At 42.6% G+C, this 21,009-nt stretch overlaps 1 protein-coding gene across 12 annotated transcripts in view; it reads left to right on the top strand.

Annotated features, from left to right (window-relative positions):
• WNK2 (WNK lysine deficient protein kinase 2) overlaps window positions 1-15,616 on the top strand; it is a 140,877-nt gene extending 125,261 nt beyond the window's left edge. For all 12 annotated transcript variants that reach the window (XM_037041319.1, XM_037041366.1, XM_037041347.1 and 9 more), the window contains 2 exons: window positions 12,398-12,509; window positions 15,416-15,616. In XM_037041319.1, the coding sequence (XP_036897214.1) occupies window positions 12,398-12,509; window positions 15,416-15,441 (138 nt within the window). In that variant the 3' untranslated portion in view covers window positions 15,442-15,616. The remainder of the gene's footprint in view (window positions 1-12,397; window positions 12,510-15,415) is intronic.
• Window positions 15,617-21,009: the final 5,393 nt, after the last annotated feature.

Genomic DNA, 21,009 nt, shown 5'->3' with positions numbered 1-21,009 from the left:
TTGCCCAGTCTGCAGCTCAGTTCCATAGTTCACTACTGGGCCCCCAAGTGCCCTTCTGCGCCAGGCCTACACCTTCAGTACACCAGTTAAGCTGTCCTTGGGGTGCACCATTCAGGGGTGACTCACACACCACCTTCCCACTGTTTGCTGTCCTATGTGCTAGGCACTCTCAAAGTCTCTTCAGGGTAGTTCATCTCCCCCAGTGAGTTAAGTCTTTCTGGGGATTGCTGACTCCCTGAGCCCTGCTGCTTTCCTCAGTGGGTGGGTTGGTGGGGGGCCTCCTTCCTCTTAGTGGGTCAGTCTCCTACTTGCTCTTAGCTTGCCAGTCTGTAATATCTTTATCTGATTTTGGAATTAGGACAATGCTGGCCTTGTAAAGTGAGCTCGGCTGTCTTCCTTCCTTTTGAATATTTTTGGACTCCTTTGACAAGGGCAGGTGTTAGTTCTCCTCAGAATGTTTGGCAAAATTCACCTGTGAGGCCGTGTGGTCTAGGGCATTTGCTTGTTGCAAGTTTTGTGATTACTGCTTCAATTCCACTAGGTGTAATCTGTCTATTCAGATTGTCTAATTCTTCCTGATTTAGTTTTAGAAGATTGTATGTTTGTAGGAATTTATCCACCTTGTCCATATTGTTGCCATATAGTAGTTTTATGATGTCTTCTTACAGTCCTTGGTATTTTTTGGTGTCAGTTGTTATCCTCTTTCATTTCTGATTTCATTTATTTGGGTCCCTCTCTCTTTTTTCCTTGATGAATCTGGTGAAAGGTTTGTTGATCTTGTTTCTTTTTTCAAAGTACTAGCTCTTGGTTTCATTATTTTGTATTGTTTTTTAAAACTATTTCATTTATTTCTGCTCTGATCTTATTATTTTCTTTCTTCTGTTCACTTCTTTGTTGTTTGTTGTTCTTTTCCAAATTTTTAAGTGTAATGTAAGACTTTTTTAATCTAAGATTTTTCTTCTTTCTTGAGGTAGTCCTCTAATGCTATGAATTTCCCTCTTAGGACTGCTTTCTCTGTGCCCCATAGGTTTTGGGTGTTTTGTTCTCATTTTCTTTGTTGCAAGGTATCTTTGATTTCTTCCTTGATGTTGTTATTAATCCATTCATTGTTTAATATGTTATTTAGCTTACATGTCATTGTATATTTTTCACTTTTCTCATGATTGATTTCTAGTTTTACAGAATTATGGTCAGAGAGGATGCTTGATATGATTTCAGTCATTTTAAATTTATTAAGATTTGTTTTGTGTCCTAACATGAGGTCTATCCTAGAAAATGTTCCACATGCACTTGTGTATTCTGCTGCTTTGGGATGAAATGCGCTGTAAATACCAATTAAATCTATTTGATCTCGTGTGGCATTTAAGGCACCTGCCCCTGTTGATTTTTTGTCAGGAAGATGTATCTGTTGAAGTCAGTGGGGTGTTAAAATCCCTTACTCTTACTGTATTTCTGTCAATCTCTCCTTTTATATCCCTCAAGATTTGCTTTACATATTTAGGTGCTCCTGTGTTGGTTGTGTAAATGTTTACTAGGGTTATATCTTCTTGTTGGATTGTTCCCTTTATCAGTATTTAATGTCTTTGTCACTTACTATAGCCTTGGTTTTTAAGTCTCTTTTGTCAGATTTAAATATTGCTACACCAGCCTTTTTTTTCCCTCTTTCCATTTGCATGAAATATTTTTTTCCATCTCTATACTTTAGGACTGTGTATTTTTCATTCTGAGGTTGGTCTCTTGGAGGCAGCATATATATGGGTCTTTTTTTTTCTTCTTAAAGGAAGCCCTTTCACCTTTGTTGCAATACTGGTTTGGTGGTAACAGACTCCTTCAGATTTTTTTTTGGGGGGGGGCGGTTCTGGGAAGCTCTCTATTTGTCCTCAATTTTAAATGATAGTGTCAGTTGTAGGTCCTTGGTCTTCATCATCTTGAATATTTCACACCAGTCCATTCTGGTCTGAAATGTTACTGTTGAGAAATCAGATGACAGCCTAATGGAAGCTCCCTTGTATGTAACTAACTGCTTTTTTCTTGCAGGTCTTAAGATTTTCTCTTTGTCTTTAAGCTTTGTTATTTTTTGTGAATAAATTGCTATTTATTTATTTTTAATATATTTTATTGATTATGCCAATACAGTTGTCCCATTTCCCCCCCTTCACCCTACACACACCCTCCCCCATTCCCCAACTTTAGTTCATGTCCATGTGTCACAAGTTCTTTAGCTTCTACATTTCCCATATTCTTGTCTTGCCCCTATTTTCTATCTACCATCTGTGCTACTTATTTTCTGTACCTTCTCTCCCCTTCTCCTCCTCCCACTCCCTTGTTGCTAACCCTGCATGTGATCTCCATTTCTGTGGTTCCACTCCTGATCTAGCTGTCCTCTGGGTTTGCTTTTGTTTTAGGTGTGGTTGTTAATAACTGTGAGTTTGATGTCCTTTCATTGTCCATATTTTTTATCTTCTTTTTCTTAGGTAAGTTCCTTTAACATTTCATATAATAAGGGCTTGGTGATGATGAACTCCTTGAACTTGACCTTATCTGAGAAACACTGTATCTGCCCTTCCATTCTAAATGAAAGCTTTGCTGGATAGAGCAGTCTTGGATGTAGGTCCTTGGATTTCATGACTTGGAATACTTCTTTCCAGCCCCTCCTTGCCTGTAAGGTCTCTTTGAGAAATCCACTGACAGTCTGATGGGCACTCCTTTGTAGGTGACTATCCCCTTATCTCTTGCTGCTTCTAGAATTCTCTCCTTCATTTTAATCTTGGCTAATGTAATTATGATGTGCCTTGGTGTATTCCTCCTTGGGTCCAACTTCTTTGGTACTCTCTGAGCTTCCTGGACTTCCTGGAAGTCTATTTTCTTTGCCAGATTGGGGAAGTTCTCCTTTATTATTTTTCAGATAAGTTTTCCACTTGTTGCTGTTCCTCTGCCCCTTCTGGTTACCCCTATAATTCGTATGTTGGAACATTTAAAGATGTCCTGGAGATTCCTATGCCTCTCCTCATTTTTTTGAATTCTTGTTTCCACATTCTTTTCTGTTTGGTTGTTTCTTCCTTCCTTGTGGTCCACTCCATTGATTTGAGTCCCAGTTTTCTTTCCATCACTGTTGGTTCCCTGCGCATTTTGCTTCATTTCATTTAGTGTAGCCTTCATTTTTTTTCCTATAATTTGTGACTAAAATCAGCCAGTTCTGTGAGCATCCTGATCACCAGTATTTTGAACTGTGCATCCAATAGGTTGGCTATCTCTTTGTCATTTAGAAGTATTGGCTCAGGGGGTTTGAGCTGTTCTTCTGCTTGAGCCATAATGTTTTGGTCTGTTCGCACCTGTTACGTATGAGGGGCGGAGCCTTAGGTCTTCACCAGGGCAGAGCAACCCAGTGGTTGGGTTGTGATGCTGCATGTGGGGGCAGAGTCAGAGAGGGAGCAATGGCATTTGTTCCGCTCTCTCTCGAATTTTGGTCCCCTCTGCTTCTTCCCGCAAGCAAATTGGGCCCTTTTTGTGCTGGTTCCCAGGTGTGTGGGCTTGTGTATGTTCTAGGACTCTGTGGTCTCTCCAATGAACTCTCCTGTGAGGCTGGGAGCCTCTTCTGGCACCTGAACCCCCGAAAGTTTTTCCAATCGGTGCTTTTAGGCTTTATTTCTTGTTGCTGGGGCCCTGTGTTGCATGGTCTGTTTCACTGCCTGTTTTTTTTTGTTGTTGTTGTTGCCTGGTTTATCTGCATGTTAATGTGTGTCCGCAATCAGCCAGCCACCTTTCGAGCCTTACTGGGTTTCCTAGTTTCGTCCTTGTGCCCACCCAGGTCCACTAACCACCACCTTTTCCTGCTGGAACCCCTCTCTGCCAGCTGTCAACTCCACCCCTCTTACTGGTATGGATGAATGGTTCATTGTTGTTGGACTTCGGTTCACTTCAGTTTTCTGTGTGGTTTGTTTGTGTTTTTGTTTCTAAATCTTTGTTGTCTTTAAATTTGTTTGTGCGAGGAGGTACAGTATCTCCACCTATGCCTCCATCTTGGCCAGAAATGAGCTTTATTATTTTTATGATGATGTGTTTTGGTGTGGGCCTCTTTGGGTCCATCTTGTTTGGGGTCTCTGCACTTCCTGGAATTGTATGTCTTTTTCCTTCACTGTGTTAGGGAAGTTTTCAGTCTTTATTTCTTCAAATAGGTTCTCAGATAGGTCCCTTGCTCATTCTCTTGTCCTCCTGGTATTTCTGTGGTGTGCATGTTGGTGTGCTTCATGTTGTCCCAAAAGTTCTTAAACTCTCCTCATCTTTTAAAATTATTTTTTCTTTTTGCTGCTCTGCCTGGATGTTTTTTTCCTCCTTTGTAATCTGAATCTCAGATTTAATCCTGCGCTTCATCTGACCTCTTGTTTATTCCTCACTGTGTATTATTTGTTTCAATTGTTGCATTCTCTATTTCCAACTAGTCCTTTCTTCTGGTTTCTCTTTTTTCATGCTGTTGAGCATCCTTATAGTCGTTACTCTAAGCTCTCTATCTGATCAATTATCTGCCTCCATTTCGTTTAGTTCTTCACCTGGAAAATTCTCTTCTTTTGCTTGGTGCCGGGTTTTTGTTTGGGGGTTTTTTTTGGTCTTCCCATTTTGGCTGCCTGTTTGTGTCTGTTTCTATGTATTAGTTAGATCTGGAAATACTGGTGCAGTCTTTGTCGATACTGCCTGTGATTGGTGCTGGACAACATGTTTGGAGCAATAAGCAAGATACAGCTTGTGACTCCCTCTGCTAGGCTTTGGTGTGTGCAGAAAGAAACAAGTTGCACACCAAGGCTGGCTTTTACCAGCACCAGTTCTGGGGGAGGGTCAGCTAAAGTCTCAGAGCCCCCAGAGGCCTGCCTTCCTTCCTCTGCAGGCTTTCTCTTAGGCTTAATCACTGAGATAGTCTCCAGCTGTGCTCCTCAGCAGCCCAGCTAAGCACCACAGGTTGGGGCCAGATGGATTCCTGTATGTGCAGCTATTGCTTCCCCCAGCTGATGCTGCATGGAGAAGAGTGCTCTGCCTGAGAAAGATGGCATCTACAGTATGGGGAATGAACAAGCACAGGGATGCTGGTGGCTGACCCTCAGCTCTCACACAGTGCCACCATCCACAGACTTTTCTCTCATGGCTCTATTATGCTCTGCCCTCCCTCTGCAGGAGCCCAGGGTACATGGCTACAAATACCATTTGTGTGTTGGCCCTTGGAGAGGCACTCTGCACCTTCAGCCGTCTCCCTGGTGAACAGAAACTCCACTGCTTTTCATAGGCAATATTGTCTGTCTTCCTTTCCCAGTTCTGGTGCTCCTGGCTGAGGAGCCCAGGTTGAGGTTTAGACCCTACACTTCCCAGGGGGACTCCCTTGGCCACTGAAATGCCCTTCTGGAACTGCCCAGCTGCTCTCTGTGGGAGCCCAGCCAGCTCTCACGCCTCCACACTTTATACCAGTCTCACTGTGGTGACATGGTTACTTCTGTAAGTTCTTAGAAATAAGGCTTCACTGTAGCTAGTGTTCAGTTGGTTATTCAGGATGATTATTCTATAATTTAGTTATAGTCACAGCTTCTATCTATTATGCTGCCACCTTGGATCTTCATTCTTGAATGATTATTTCATTAGATGTAGAATTCTTGATTGAGGGCCTTTTTCTTCTGTATTTCAAGTATTTCTTCTGCCCCATCTCTTTCTTTTCTCCCTCTTAGATGTCCATAATGCATAAATTGGACTGCTTAACAGTATCCCATAAAGCCCTCTGTATACTTTTTTCATTTTTTTCTGCTCCCCAGACTTGGTCATTTCAATTGTATGATTTTAAGTTTGCCGATTATTTACTCTGCCTGCTCATGTCTGCTGTCGATCCTCTGTAGTGGAGCTTTAAATTTCACCTTTTATATTTTAGCTCTAATGTTTCCATTTTGTTCCTTTTATAATTTTTGTCTCTTTATTGATATTCTCATGTTGTTCATCTATCACTTTCCAGGTTTCCTGTTTGCCCATTGTCTCCTTTTGCTCTCTGAGCATATTTTAAGACAGCTGGTATGAAGTCTTTGTTTAGTAAATCCAAAGTCTATTTCAGTTCATTATTTTTTTTTCTTTGTGGGGTCATACTTTTCTTATTGTTTGTATAATTTGTGATTTTTTTCAGGAGATTTTATTTATTTTTTATTTTTTTTAAATATATTTTATTGATTATACCATTACAGTTGTTCTATTCCCCCCCTTCATTCCCCTCCGCCCGCACCCTCCCTCCCCCACCGTTCTCCCCCCTTAGTTTATAACCACGTGTCTCAAGTTCTTTGGATTCTATATTTCCCCCACTATTCTTGCCCTCCCCCCTATCTATTTTCTACCTACCATCTATGCTATTTTCTGTGCCTTCTCCCCCCTTCTCCCTCTCCCACCCCCCTGTTTCTAACCCTCCATGTGTTCTTCATTTCTATGGTTGCACTCCTGATCTAGCTGTCCTCTGGGTTTGCTTTTGTTTTAGGTGTGGTTGTTAATAACTGTGAGTTTGATGTCCTTTCATTGTCCATATTTTTTATCTTCTTTTTCTTAGGTAAGTCCCTTTAACATTTCATATAATAAGGGCTTGGTGATGATGAACTCCTTGAACTTGACCTTATCTGAGAAGCACTTTATCTGTCCTTCCATTCTAAATGAAAGTTTTGCTGGATAAAGCAATCTTGGCTGTAGGTCTTTGGATTTCATGACTTGGAATACTTCTTTCCAGCCCCTTCTTGCCTGTAAGGTCTCTTTTGAGAAATCCGCTGACAGTCTGATGGGTACTCCTTTGTAGGTGACTGTCCCCTTATCCCTTGCTGCTTCTAGGATTCTCTCCTTCATTTTGGTCTTGGCTAATGTAATTATGATGTGCCTTGGTGTGTTCCTTCTTGGGTCCAACTTCTTTGGGACTCTCTGAGCTTCCTGGATTTCCTGGAAGTCTATTTCCTTTGCCAGACTGGGGAAGTTCTCCTTTATTATTTGTTCAAATACGTTTTCCACTCGTGGCTGTTTCTTTCCCCCTTCTGGTACCCCTATAATCCGGATGTTGGAACGTTTAAAGATGTCCTGGAGGTTCCTAAGCCTCTCCTCATTTTTTTGAATTCTCATTTCTTCATTCCTTTCTGGTGGGATGTTTTGTTCTTCCTTCTGGTCCATTCCATTGATTTGAGTCCCAGTTTCCTTTCCATCACTATTGGTTTCCTGTGCATCTCCCTTCATTTCAATTAGTTTAGCCTTCATATGTTCCTCTAATTTGTGACTATGTTCCTCTAATTTGTGACTATAATCTACCAGTTCTGTGAGCATCCTGATAAATAGTGTCTTGAATTGTGCTTCTGAGAGGCTGGCAATTTCTCGGTCACTTAGAGTTATTGGCTCTGGGACTTTTGAGTTCTTGCACCATCTTTTGGGCTGTTCGTGCCTGTTCCATAGCAGGATCAGAGCCCTAAAGTGTTCACTAGAACAGGGCAACTAAGTCGCTGGGTTGTGACACTCTATGTGGGGGCGGGGTCAAAGAGGGACTATGGTGTCCTGTCTGCCACCTGCCTCCGCAGCCCTCACCAGTGCCGCAGTTGCTGCCGTCACCGGGCCCACAGGTTTCGTCCCACTGCATGCAAGTGTGCCACCGCCGTCGGCCCTCGCCCCCTGGGGCCTGCGTGGTCTGTTTCACTGTGCAGGAATGTGCGACCTCGGTCAGTCTGCCCCACACCCCAACTGGTTCCGGGCTGCCTGTGCGCCTGGGTCGGGGGCCCTGTCCTGCCTGACCCTGCTCCCTGCTGGCTCCGCCCCTCTTTCCGTCCCCGTTGAGCAGTTAGATGTAGTCGGACTTCCATATAATTCAATTTTCTGTCCTTTGGTTGTGTCTTTGTTTCTCCAAACCTTTGTTGTATTCAAACTTGGTTGTGGGAGAAGGCACAGTGTGTCCACCTATGCCTCCATGTTGGCGGAAGTCTGTTAATTTATGATTTTTTTTTGAAAACTGGACATTTGAATATTATAAATAACTTTGGAAACCAAATTCTCTTTTTCCTTAGTATTTGATGGTTTTGTTTGTTGAAGGCTTAGCTTGTGTTCAGCCATTGTTTTTACGGATTTTCTTAAACACCAGGAGCTTACTTTGCCTAAGCCTGTACTTCTTGCTTACACCAAGACTGGTAGTGAATACTTAGGGTCTTCTCAGGTCTTTTCTGAATATGTATCCTGCTGTGGGCATGCATATGGCTTTCTAAATTAAATCCCCTCAGTATATAGCACTTTTCTGTCTTGGCATTAGGCAGTTTAAGTATGTCTCAACTGTAATCTTTGGCCTTGGGCAACTGTGGATTTTTTGATTGCCCTACGTTTCAGCAATATAAGGCACGTTTTTTCCCTTAGAGAATTCCAAGTTTGGTCATTTTGTGAACTCTTGTCAGTCCTTCAAGTGGCTTACAGACAGATTAGTAGAGACATACGAAGTAATTGTGAATAAGATCTCTGCTCTCTTTAGAACTATGGGCCAAAGTACCACACTGGGAATGTAGACTGCCTTCTTGAAGACATGATTAAAGGCAGGGAAGGTGTTGGCCAATAGCCAGTGAAAATACCAGAGTGCTTTTAAAATTTTTTTAAATTTGCCTTTTTCCTTATTTGCCTTTTGCTTCTACTTGATTGCGATAAACCATTAGTTGTTTTCTAAAGTTCTGATAAAGTTAGTTCCAACAGTTTCTAGTTGTGTTTTCAAAGTTTCTTGCCTACTCTTAATGGTTTTGTCTGTGTTTGTACATATTTTGTCAGTTACAAAGAAGAATTTTAAAATTTATCATTATGATTGTGGATCTGAGTATTTCTTCATGTGCTTCTGTTGATTTTTGCCTTATACATTTCGAATCTATGTTATTAGTTATATTCAAATTTAGATTTACCATGTCTGACTTGTGAGTTGAACTTTTAACATTATCAAGTATCTCTTATAAATTTTTCCCTTAAATCCACTTTGTCTAAAATTGCTATAACTGTACTAGGTTATATTGGATTATCATTTGCATGGTGTATGCTTTCCCATTATTTACTTTCAGCCTTTCTGTATCCTTATGTTTTAGATGTATCTGATGTAAACAGCACATAATTTGGGTCTGTTTCACTTGTTCTGGTTTTTAAATGATTTTGTTCACTTAAATTTAATGTAAATTACTAAGGTCTATTTTCTTTCTTGCCCATTTTGTAGACACTACAAAGACCATAAAACACTTAACCTGCATTTACTTTCCTAGTGGCTCTTATTTTTTTTAATTACAAATGGACTTCCAATCCCAGAACACATTTTTAATACAGTCAGTATTTATTCATTTGCATATTTACCAGTTGTGTCATTTCATTTCTTCTTATCTCTGATCTTCCATTTGGAATCATTCAGAATGCCTTTTAATTGTATACCAGTGACTGCTTTTTCAGGTTTGGCCTAAAATTGTCATTGTTTTATCACCATTCTTGGAGGATGTTTTCAATTGGTATATAGGATTCTAGGTTAGCAGTTATTTATGTGCGTTGGCATTTTCATTCCATTGTTATTTAGCTGCCCTTCTTTTTGTTGGAAGTAAGCTGCCAATCTATTTGTCAATCCTTTAAAGATAATACATCCTTTTTCTTCTGGCTTTTTCAGAAGATTTATTGTGTGGTACCTAAGAATATAAATAAATTTTTGTCTTGCTTAGACTTCATAGGGCTTCATGATTCCAGGGTTGATTTTTTTTAATCAAATTTGGATTTTTTCTCTGTCTCTTCCCATACTGCTCCTGCTCCACTCTCCTCCCCTCCCTTCCTCCTGAGACATCAGTCCACATGTGAGGTCTCTTACCCTGTCCTTGGTCTCTTAACATATTTTTCTCTTCTTTTGTCCCTTGATACTTTATTCCAGATATTTTCTTTAAATCTTATTTTACACAACTTTTCCTTAATGTCTAAACTGCTGTTAAATCTATGCATTAAGTTTTAATTTCAGGTATTATATTTTTCAGTTGGAGACTTCATATTTGTTGTCCCCTCACCAACTCACACACATCTGCTATATCCTTTTTTATAGTTTTCAGCTCTCTGCCCAAATTCTCAGTCTTATCTCTCCTTCTATAAAACAGTATTTTATAGTTTCCATTTTCTGTTTCACCTCGTATTGCCTTGTCTATGTGAATTTTGAACAAAGTGTGTGTGGGAAGTTGAATTTAAAAATGTATTTGTAAAGAGAATTTGAAGCCTAGAAATTTTCTTACTGTTTTTGTTTGCTTTGGGGCACCTTCCACATTTTTAGCCATCTTGTGTAACATTTCTGGTCAGGGATCTCTACTGTTTAAAAGTTGAAATATCTCTTTATTATTGATTTATTGAAGTTTGCCACATGTTTTTCACTATACGCAGTTGGTCCTTGAACAAGCCCAGGGTCAGGGGTGCTGGCTCTCATGCAGTTGAAAACCTACACTTTTCTGCCTTCTGCACATAGGGGTTCCCAGCTGCAGGTTGGAAGCACAGCTAACCCCTGAACAACATGGGTTTGAGCTGCTCAAGTCCGCTTGTATGTACATTTTTTTTCTAACAGTTTATGGCTTGACTTTTTATTTTCTTAATAGTGAAAGCAAAATGTCAGAGATTTTTATCTTGTCGAGGTCCAGTTTATCAAATTTTGTTTGTTTGGTAATATTTTAGTTTTATTTAAGGACCATGTGCCTCTTCCAAGACCAGGGATATTGCAGTCAGACCTGTAAACCACCTCAAATTAACTTTTGTGTATGGTTTCATGTAGAGGTAGTTTTCCCACCCAACCCACCCCCTTCCTATATGTATATTTCTGGTCATTACCAGCATGTTCCTTTCCTCAGACATTCATCAAGTGGCTATTCATGTAGCTCCATTTCTGAAGTCTCACTATTTTGTTCCATTGAGCTATTCTTTTATCCTTTGATAGTACAACATCCTCTTAATCACTGTGGCTTTATAGAAAGTTTAATATCTGTTTAAGACATCCAACATTAATCTTCAAGAATTTCTTGGTGTTTTTAGGTTCTTACTATTTCTGTATACATTTTAGAAACAGCCTGTTAATATCTATAGAATACCCTGCTGGCATTTTGATTGGGATTATATCTGAGTTTTTGATCAACTAGGTAAGATTTGACATATTAACAATATTGAATACACCTATGAACTTGATTTTTTTCTCTCAGCAAAGTTTTATAGTGTTCACAGTAAAGGTGTTACACACACTTCATGAAATGTATCCCTAGGTAGTAGATGTCTTGGAATGCAGTTGTAAATTATACTGTTTAAAAATTTTATTCTCCAGTTGTATGTTAGTATATAGAAATACATTGAGTTCTGTACCTTGTATCCTGCAATCTTGCTAAATTTGCTTGTTAGTTCTAGAAAGTGGTTTGTTCACTCTTTTGGGTTTTCTCCATGTACAATCTTGTCATCTATAAATAAAGATGGTTTTACTTTTTTTCCAAGTCTGTGCCTCTACTCCTTGCCTTGCCTTGGCTGGAACTTACCACGCACCGTGGGAAGTTCTGGGCCATGGATTTTGACTGGGAGCAAGAGGGTCTTCAGGGGAGTGCATTTGGCACTTCACATTAACACAGGGTGGACTGCAGGTTCTGCAGAGTCCCTTCACAGGACTCAGCTGCTGTGCTGTCCTTGAAGGAATGTGGGATTCCTCAGATGCCCTCCCTGCATCTGTGGAAAGAATCATGTCAGATTCTCCTTTGCGATATAGCTATAGGAAGTGCTGTGATTTCCACTGGGACAGCAGGATTGCATCCTGGGGCAAGCTCCACTAGGTTGTGATGTTTTATGATTTTTAGTTGTTGGATTAGATCCACCAGCATTTTCTGTAGGGGGTTTGAAGTTTGTTGATGTCCTTTCTTGCAGTAGCCTACTCAGGTTTCTACATCACAGGCATGTTGGTCTCACCAGCTACTGCTGTTCACTGTCCCACCTTTGTGCTGCTTCTCTGGGTTGTAGAGAGCAGAGGGGCTACCCTGCCGTTGACTCATAGGCCCTGGGCACAGGCCCCTCATAGCTCCCCACTGCTCTGGTCCTCCCATGACACTGACCAGTCAAACAGTAGGCCTTTGGTTTGGGGTGCGTGGTCTCTCATGATGCCCTTAGTGGTCAGGCCCTGACAGGGCCATCTCTGGTCTGTGGACAGCTGGGGTATTGAGCTCAGAGTTGGCTGGGCTACAGATTTGGAGAGCAAGGAAAGGTGGACCTCTGCTTCCTGGTCATTCTGGTGTCAGCTGTTAGAAGGTGACCCATGGCAGATTTTGGGACACTGTCTCAAGAATGGAGAAACTGCAGGGACCCTCAGGACCACTGGGGGAGGCCAGGTGATTACAGCCACACGTGCCCTCGCCTTCTTGTCTTATAGGTGAACACACCTCGAACAGCAGTGGGGACATCGTGTCTGGCCCTGGCGCCTGGCCCTCTACCTACCACAGTCATTCCTGGAACTGCCCTGGCCCTGCCTCTGCTCATACCAGGTATTGCCCTCTCTTGCCTCTCATCTCTACTCTTTGCACTGCCTCTAGGCCAGTACAGAAGCCTGCTCTCAGCCCCAGTTTCCTGGGGTCCCTGGGCAGCCCAGGCAGGGAGCCGAAGCCCTGCCTGGGAACCACATTAGGGCACATCTGGTGGTCCTGTGCTCTCTGAGTTCTTCTGGACATCTGTGGTCAGCATGCCAGGCCCCAGGCTGTGGATTGTGTAGTTCTGTCTAACTACTTACCAGATGGAATGAGCTGAATTGAGTAGCCCAGAGTAGCCGGGCTGTGGTTTGGCCTCCTAGTCCTGCCCCGCCTGCCTGAGTGTGCCCAGTAAAGGGCCTGCGTGAGGGCTGCCCTTGCTTCCTTTATTGCTGCAGACTCCATTTCCTCTTAGGTTCCCATGACCTAAACTCAGTCTTTGCATCCACTTCCTGTACTTGAATCAATATTTAGGACACTGTAATCACCCTGTAGAATCACAGTGCCTTGAATTTCAGCTTTTCTGTTTCCTAATGGAAAGAAATGTTTTAAAATTCATGTTTTGGAAAAAGTATATTTCATTTACAACTGGTTTGTGCATTGATATCTTTATTTCCCATTTTAAGTTGCAGAGAGATATAAATGGCTTATATATCTGAAGCTACAGTCTGATCTTTAGTTTTCTGCTCTAAGTGGTACTTTTTTAAAAAATTGAACTAGTGACCTTGAGTATTCAAGAGTTGCAGATGGCAGGGAAGCTCTGTTTCATGTTCATAAAAGGAGGTCTCTCTGGGCTTCTGTGTCACTGGTAGCAAACAGATGGACATATACCCTCAACTGCAGCACTATGGGCACTGTCAGTAGGATGCTTAGGGCTGCATGGTTCCTGGGGCCATGCATTGCTAGTGGCATTTGGTCTCTTAATAAGGAACATCAGTAGCTGTGTTTGGCAGTGTGGAACCTACTGGAAAGTGCTAGGTAAGCAGACACATCCTCAGAACCCAAAGCCAGCCAGGGCTGCTGTGAGGTGGTAAAGTTAAGGGTGTGTGTTTGCGGGCTCATGGACACAGGCTGGCACCATCCTCCAGAGACAGCACTACCCCTTTGGCACTGGGGTCCTACCCGTACTCCAGCTGGTCCTTCTTCCTTTTCCATTATCTACACTGAGGCCTATGATCACCTGCACCTCGCTCTTTGGCTTGCTCACAGGCTGCTCAACCCACCTCTGCCCCCCTGACTGCTCTCCAGGCACCATGGCTACCCAGCTAGGGTGGAGTGTTCCTTCCCTCGAGATGTTGGCAGGACTTCTTCTATGCTGGCACCAAACAGCCTCCAGAGGAAACTAAAAGCCCTGCTTCTCACTGGCTAGAATATTGCTCACCATCTTTAAGGAGGCAGCTGGTTGGGCTGAGCAACTGTGAATTGTAGAATTCTGTATTTTGGAACCTCACTAGAACTGGCTTCCTTATTCCAGTTTAAATTTATTATTCTATCAATTCCATTAGAATTGAATTTTCTGGGTGACTATCTTGTCAGGATGTGATGCTGTACTCAGAAATTTCTTTCTGTGATGTGCCCTTCAGTTCTTTGTTGAGTTTAGTATGCCTGGTTCCTGAGGGCAATGGAAGCCACCCTTCCTTCCAACACTAACCCCACCCACAGTGCACAAATGTGAGGTTTGGAGTTCTGGCCTTGTACACAAATGGTCAGTGGCACAGAATCCCCAAGATATTGTATATATGAAGGAGAAAAATAAACGTTTTTGCTTGAAAACAATGTAGAACAACATCTTTGCCTTTCTCTCTGTCCACATAGAAGCTGAACCAGATAGCTTCATAGGGAAGATTAGGGAGGAGAGCTGGCTGGGTGAGCAGGCACTGTTTGCCATCTCCCTGGTAGGAGCCAGGCATGATGGACTCAACTGTCAGGATCAGGGAATGAGTGTGGAGTGTCAGGTGAGACTCAGTCTTCTGTACACAGTGCCCACCAGGTGTGCCCTGGGCCCCAACGATGGCCAGCCTCTGCATGCTCTGGGCCTGGGTTGGTCTGTTCACTCTGCTTTCAACCTCTTTGAACCTGAGCTGTGTATAGATTTGGAGTGGGCTCTGCCCTATGAGCAAAGTGAGCCTTGTAGGCAGCTAAACAGCGCCCTTGACCCCTGTTCATGTTGGCTGTTTACAAGAAAACTAGGTTTGCATGACTCTTTGGATGAAGTGTAGGGGCGTGTGTCAGGCTCTGTGCCTCTCAAGAGGAGGATTGGGGCTGAGTCATGGAACAGACTCTCCTGTCCTATAGGCACAGGGAGGGCCATGGTGCAGGTGTGGTTTTTGGGAATGGTTTCCCTCCTGAACTCCTCTTCTGCAACCTCTACCCCATGTGTAACCCATGTGTACCCCATGTGAACACAAGCTCAGCATGTGTTCCTGGCCATATGCCCTTGATGACTTCATACTCAGGGGCCTGTGCCCCTGCATTCACTTAGGCTTGGGCTCACAGTGCCTCCTGTTCCACCCAACTGGGGTGGCTGCCCGAGTCTATAAGTCCTACACTCCTACTGAGATGCACTCAGGCTTGGTGCCTCTGTTCACAGAACATTGGGAATGCCCAGGTGCATTTGGTGCCTCGTCTCAGGGCTGGCTTTGGTCAAAGGCCAGGGCATTGTGGGGTTGCTGTGTCCAAGGATCCAGAGGTAGCTTGCTCCCTGTCCACTCAGGCTGGATGTGCTGGGAGGCGCTGTCTGGTTTGGGGCACTTGCTCAGTGCAGAGTTGGCCAGCAGGCTGGGGCTGCCAGGTCCATCTTCACAGGGACAGTCAAGGCTTCTAGCCCCCTGAGGAACACATCTGCTTTGGGGTCACTGCTCCACCTTCCAGGGCCTGGTGTGACCATGTAGGGCCTTATAATGAGCTATGGTGGTTTTGTTTTCTAGATTCTGAGAGTCAGAAGCCCAACTGAGCCCAGGCTGGCTGACTTGACCCAGATGCCAGACCCTGTGTCATCATACAAAGAAGGCGAGTCCGCACCTCATGTCAGTTCACACTGTTTTGTAACCACTTTCTAAGCATTTTTTTAAATTCACAATTGGAAACACAAATGTAACGCAACAATAAAAAGTATTTTGGGGGAAAAAGGACTTTGGTTTTTCAAACTCTCCTTTTCAGTAGTCCTAGACAGGCCATTGGCCTGAGATGGCAGTGAGTGGGTGCAAGTGCTGGAGCATCTCTAGGGACCACAGAGCAGGACAGTCTGGGGCACCCTTAGCCAAAGGTTCCAGTTGTGATGATGAACCCTTTGCAGTTTACAGGGTGCCACAGTGCCCCTCTTAGTTCAGGGTCCTTGCATCTGATGGCAGCCAGGACATATCAAATGGGTGACAAAGTCACACACCTCTTGGAGAAGCGGTCTAGGCCCTGGATGGCAGGTGGCCTCTTTAGGCCCAGGGTAACACCCATTCTTTGCAGGGCCCGCAAGGCTGATCAGCAATGCTAATCTCAGGTGATGGCTCCTGGCCTCCAGACTTGTTGGCTTTGCATGTACAGCTCCATTCATTCTGCTGACCCTCTGGCCATCCTGCTGCAAGGCATGTCACCCCTCCCCACAATGCACACACCCTGGTACAGGGCACCCCACTGACCTGGAATGGCTCTTTCTCCAGAATCCACATACACTGTCAAGAGGGGCTGGCCTGGGTCTGAGACCCCTGGCTATAGAAGGTGGCAGGACAGGCTTGCTGGCCCTTGCAGGCTATCCCCCATGGTGGGATCCTGGAGCACCATGTGAAAAGTGGGAAACCTCTGAATAGCCCCACAGGGAGACGTAGGTGGTGGAATTGTAGCCTTGCCTGTGGGACCTGGTTATGCTGGGGCTGGAGCCTGGGGTAGAACTCAGAGGCCCCCACATTGAGATGGGGAACTGCATTTTTGTTTTCATCGATTTCCAGTGGCAACTGAGTGCTTCCTAGTTAATGAATGTGAGGTGGGGATAGCAGCACCTGGGGCAAGTCACTGCCGGAGCCCACAAATGCTAATGTCTAATGTTGCAGTTGTTATAGGTATTCCCAGACGTCATTTACCTCCATCAAAAAAGCCACCCCTGTGATTGACTCCTGACCAACTGGCTGATGAAAGCAGATCAGTGTGGAATTCCTGTCTCCCACAGCTTCCCAGGGGACTTAACTGGTGCAATATGAGGACATGCAGTCGTGGTTTGGCAGTATGCATGGTGGCTGCCCACACCATCTCTCACCAGTGGCCATGTCCTGTGTGTGTCTGCACCTCAGGCCTGCTCCACTCTGATTCATCAGAGGGGCAAGTATGCAGCCAGATGGGATGCTGGCCAGTGTTTTCACTCTGTTCTGTTTATTACTCCTACTTTGTGGCTCCTGTTACTGGGTTTTCACAGTTAACCTTTTTGGACAACAGATTTATTTAAATTATTCCTTTTAAGCAAGTAATAGTACAGGTGCTAATGGTAAACACTGGTAAGGTAATTACTGGTAAAAGGTAAGGATAGTACAGGACCTAATGGTAAAAATTGTGTGGGCAGAGGAACCCCTATTCACATCATACCACAGCTGAGAGAGTACTCCCTGTCACAGGCCCTCAGAGCAGAGCCAGTCTGCACTCCTTCCATCCTGTGGCCCCGAGTAGCAGTCTGCCCTACCAGGCTCTGGGGACATCCGCTTGGTTCCCCCATGCAAACAGACACACCCCTCTGGAAGCTATCGCACTGGTGATCAGCACAGGAGGGGAGACAAGCCAGTGATGGTAATGATCAAACCACCACCCTAGGGGCGCAGTGGATCCTGCATGTCCAGCCCCCAGAACCCTCAGGGTAAGCTCTAATCCCTGATGGTTTTTAATCAAGGATTTCTTCTAAAGGCAGGGATTAAGCATTAGGGTTTGAGTGTCATGGGTGAAGCCTATTAGTTAGTTTTTATACAAACCTTAGCAGTTTTCATTAGTCTGATTAGTTCAGTTTCTGATATCATCTTGTCTAGTTAGTGCCTTTGTCACTGTGGTTATGTGATCTTACCAGGTTGAAGAACCAAGATTCTGCAAAAGATCTCATAGTTGTATACCGCTGATATTATCTCTAAAGCACATGCAGAAACTAAGTATCTTGTTATGCCCTGGCTGGATAGCTCAGTGGATTGAGTGTGGACCTGTGAATCAAAGGGTCACTGATTCAATTCCCAGTCAGGGCACATGCCTGGGTTGCGGGCCAGGTTCCCAGTGGGGGCCACATGAGAGGCAACCACACATGATGTTTCTCTCCCTCTCTTTTTCCTTCCCTTCCCCCTCTCTAAAAATAAATAAATAAAATTAAATAAATAAATAGTTATCTTGTTACTATCACTATTGTTTAAGCCATCATTGTTTTGTGCTTACCTAGCTACATTTTTCTAATACCTCAAGCAAAGTGTACCTTTATCCATTTTTCCTGGAACTTGCTTTATGGGCAGGCCTTCAGGATATGACTACATACTTCATAATCTTTGACTATAAATGACTTACTTTCTTAATCTTTGACTGTTAGCTATGTAACAGCCAAAGCAATTAAAACATTTAGTTACAGCCTATACCTATATATCTGTACTGAAGATCTAATACCTAAGTATGTTTAGTGTTAACTGCTGGTTTCAGTCCCTAGCCAGGAAGCCCAGCCTTGACTTACTATGTTGAGGCTTTAGGAAACAAAAACACATGGTATCTTGGGCCACCGTAATAATATCACTTACTGGGCAGCTTAAGCAACAACATTTATTTCTGACAGTTCTGGAGGCTGGAAGTCCAGGATCAAGGTGCAGGCAGATAGGTTAGAGACATGTAGGTGGCTATCATCTCTGTGTTCTCACACCCCCTTCTTTGTGCACCTATGATGGAGACTGAATGAGCTCTGTTCTTTTGATTCTCTTCTTATAAGAACACTAATCCTTTCAGATCAAGGTCCCACCCTTATGATCTCATTTAATCTTAACAATTTCCACAAGCCCTTAACTCCAGAGAGTCACATTGGGGGTTAGGGCATCAGCATACGACTTTGGGGAAATACAAACATTCAGTCCATCAAACATAGCTTAATAAATAATTTTGGTACACAGTCCATTTGTAAGATAGAAACTATACTTGTCTTTGCCTATATACATGATCATACCGGGTGTGTCCAGAAGGTATCCAGTCATGTAATATGAAAAATAGACATTTGTTGAAGAAGATGCAAGATACAAAAAGCATTGTACATAGGACAATGATGCTTCTGTCCCCTTCAAAGCACCTTGGGGCCTCACACAGTTCTAACTAAGTGAATACCAAATGTATGTAACACACACAGAGAAGGGAGGAGGGGGTCAAGACACAATGTGGCAGAAAACTGAAAGAAATCACCCATGCTGTCTTTGCTGGGTCCCACATGAGCTCATCCTTTCCAACCCTAAAGCATCAGAACCACGGACTGGAGGACAAGGACCAGTGATGAACACACCAGGCCAGCTACCCAGGGTTGGTCAGTGCACTGACACTGTGGGCCAGAACTCTTGGTTTAGAACTCAAGTGCGCAGAACTTCAGAAAAGGGAAAAGGGGAAGCAAGGAACAGATGAGATGGATAAAAATCAAATTGCAAGATCACAGACTGAATCCTGTGTCAATACCACATTTATCATGGTATGTAAATGGTTTGATCGTTTTCATTAAAAGAAACTTTCAGATTGGATTTTAAAAAAGACCCAACTGTATATTGCATACAATAAAAATTTTAAATATAAAGACGGATAAGGTAAAAGAGTGGACCAAAATATATGCATTAATGAAAAGGGAGCCAGAGTGACTATTAATATCAAACAATGCAAATTTCAGAGCAAAGCTTATTCTGAGGGCAAAGATATCCTTTCATAAAGAAAAGGGGTTAACTCATCAAGAAAACAATACTGAAACATTTTATCCCCCCAGTAACAGAACTTAAATGCTCATGGGGAAAATGGAAAGAACTGCAAAGAAAAATAGACAAATCTACAATTATAGTCAGATACTTCAATTTTCTCAGTAACCAACAGAACAAGACAAAAATCCCATCATAATAGAGTCTGACTCCATTTTTTAAAAGATATGACAGCACTTAAGTCTTAGCCTCCTTCCTCCCCTCCATTCCACATCTGGAAAACATAAGAAGCCATGGTGCCTCCTCACTGGGCACTATGGGAAATTCATGCCATGAATGGAAGTTCTCATCCTGACCCTACCCGCTAACCACCATAAAAACCCTAAGCGAGGCTCCCTTCCCTCCTCCCTCAACCCATTTTGGACTGAAAGTGTCATTATGTGATTAACAGACATTTTCATCCTCTCCTGATATATGGGTGTGATGGCATCATCAATATCAGAACCAAATTTTGGGTCGAGGTTGCTACTGTTTCTGTGGAGTGATGGCAATAATCACTAAGAGCATATAAGACTTTAACAATACTATCAATTAATGTGGCCTGATTGACATTTCTCAAACATTCTACCCATAGCAGAACACATTTGTTTTTTTCTTGTGTACATGGTCCATGTTCCAAGATAGGTCATTTGCTGGGCCATAAAAATGAGTGACAAATTCTAAAGGATTCAAGTCAGACATATAGTGTTCTCTAACCGCAGTGGAATTAAATTAGAAATCAAAAACATCTCTGGAAAATACTCATATATTTTGGAAATGAAATTCCATGTCTAAATAATCTATAAATCAAAGGAGAAATTAGAAAAAATTAACTGAAAATAAAAACACAACAGCAAAATTGGTGGGATCCAGCTAAAGCAGTACTTAGGTAAAACTTGATAACATCAAGCCTGTATCAGAAAAGGAGATCAAACCAGTGACTTCATCTTCAACCTTTCAAAACTAGCAAAAGGAGAAATTAAATCTACAATAAGCATAAGAAATTGAATAATATAAATCAACAAAATAAAAAAGGGAATATCAATATAACCAAATGCTGATGCCTGAGAAAATAATAACTGCAAAACTACTAGCTAGACTGATCAGGCAAGAAGAGAGGATACAAACTCCAAATATTACAAATGAAAGAGGCAACATCAAAGTTGATTCCATGGGTGCTAAAAGGATTATTAATAGGCTTGTGAAAATCTTATGCCAATAACTGACCATTTTGGTGAAATGAACAAAGTACTTGAAAAATACAAATTATCAAAGGTTGCTTAAGAAAAAATAGAATATTAGCCCTATATCTATGAAGTAAGTTTATTTTGTAGTTAAAACTCTTCTCACAAAGAAAATTTAAGGTGCAGATGACTTCATTGGTAAATTCCTTTAGATATTTGAAGGAGAAATAATAATAAAGCCTGTCCTACACACTTTCCAGATAGTTCTGCTGCCCCCATTCTAATAAAAAAACATTAAATACATTTTAAAAACCCACAAATATATAGAGACCAATACCTTTCATAAGCAAAGAAAAAGTTCTAAGTAAAATATTAGCAAATTGAATGCAGCAAGACATGAAAAGGATAATATTTTATGACTAG

The sequence above is a fragment of the Sturnira hondurensis genome, unplaced genomic scaffold (assembly GCF_014824575.4).
Source record: "Sturnira hondurensis isolate 20B ecotype Veracruz unplaced genomic scaffold, ASM1482457v3 Scaffold0000460, whole genome shotgun sequence".
In the NCBI taxonomy this organism is placed as follows: domain Eukaryota; kingdom Metazoa; phylum Chordata; class Mammalia; order Chiroptera; family Phyllostomidae; genus Sturnira; species Sturnira hondurensis.
The sequence above is the reverse complement of the archived record's forward strand: the minus strand, read 5'-3'. Positions and strand labels throughout refer to the sequence as shown.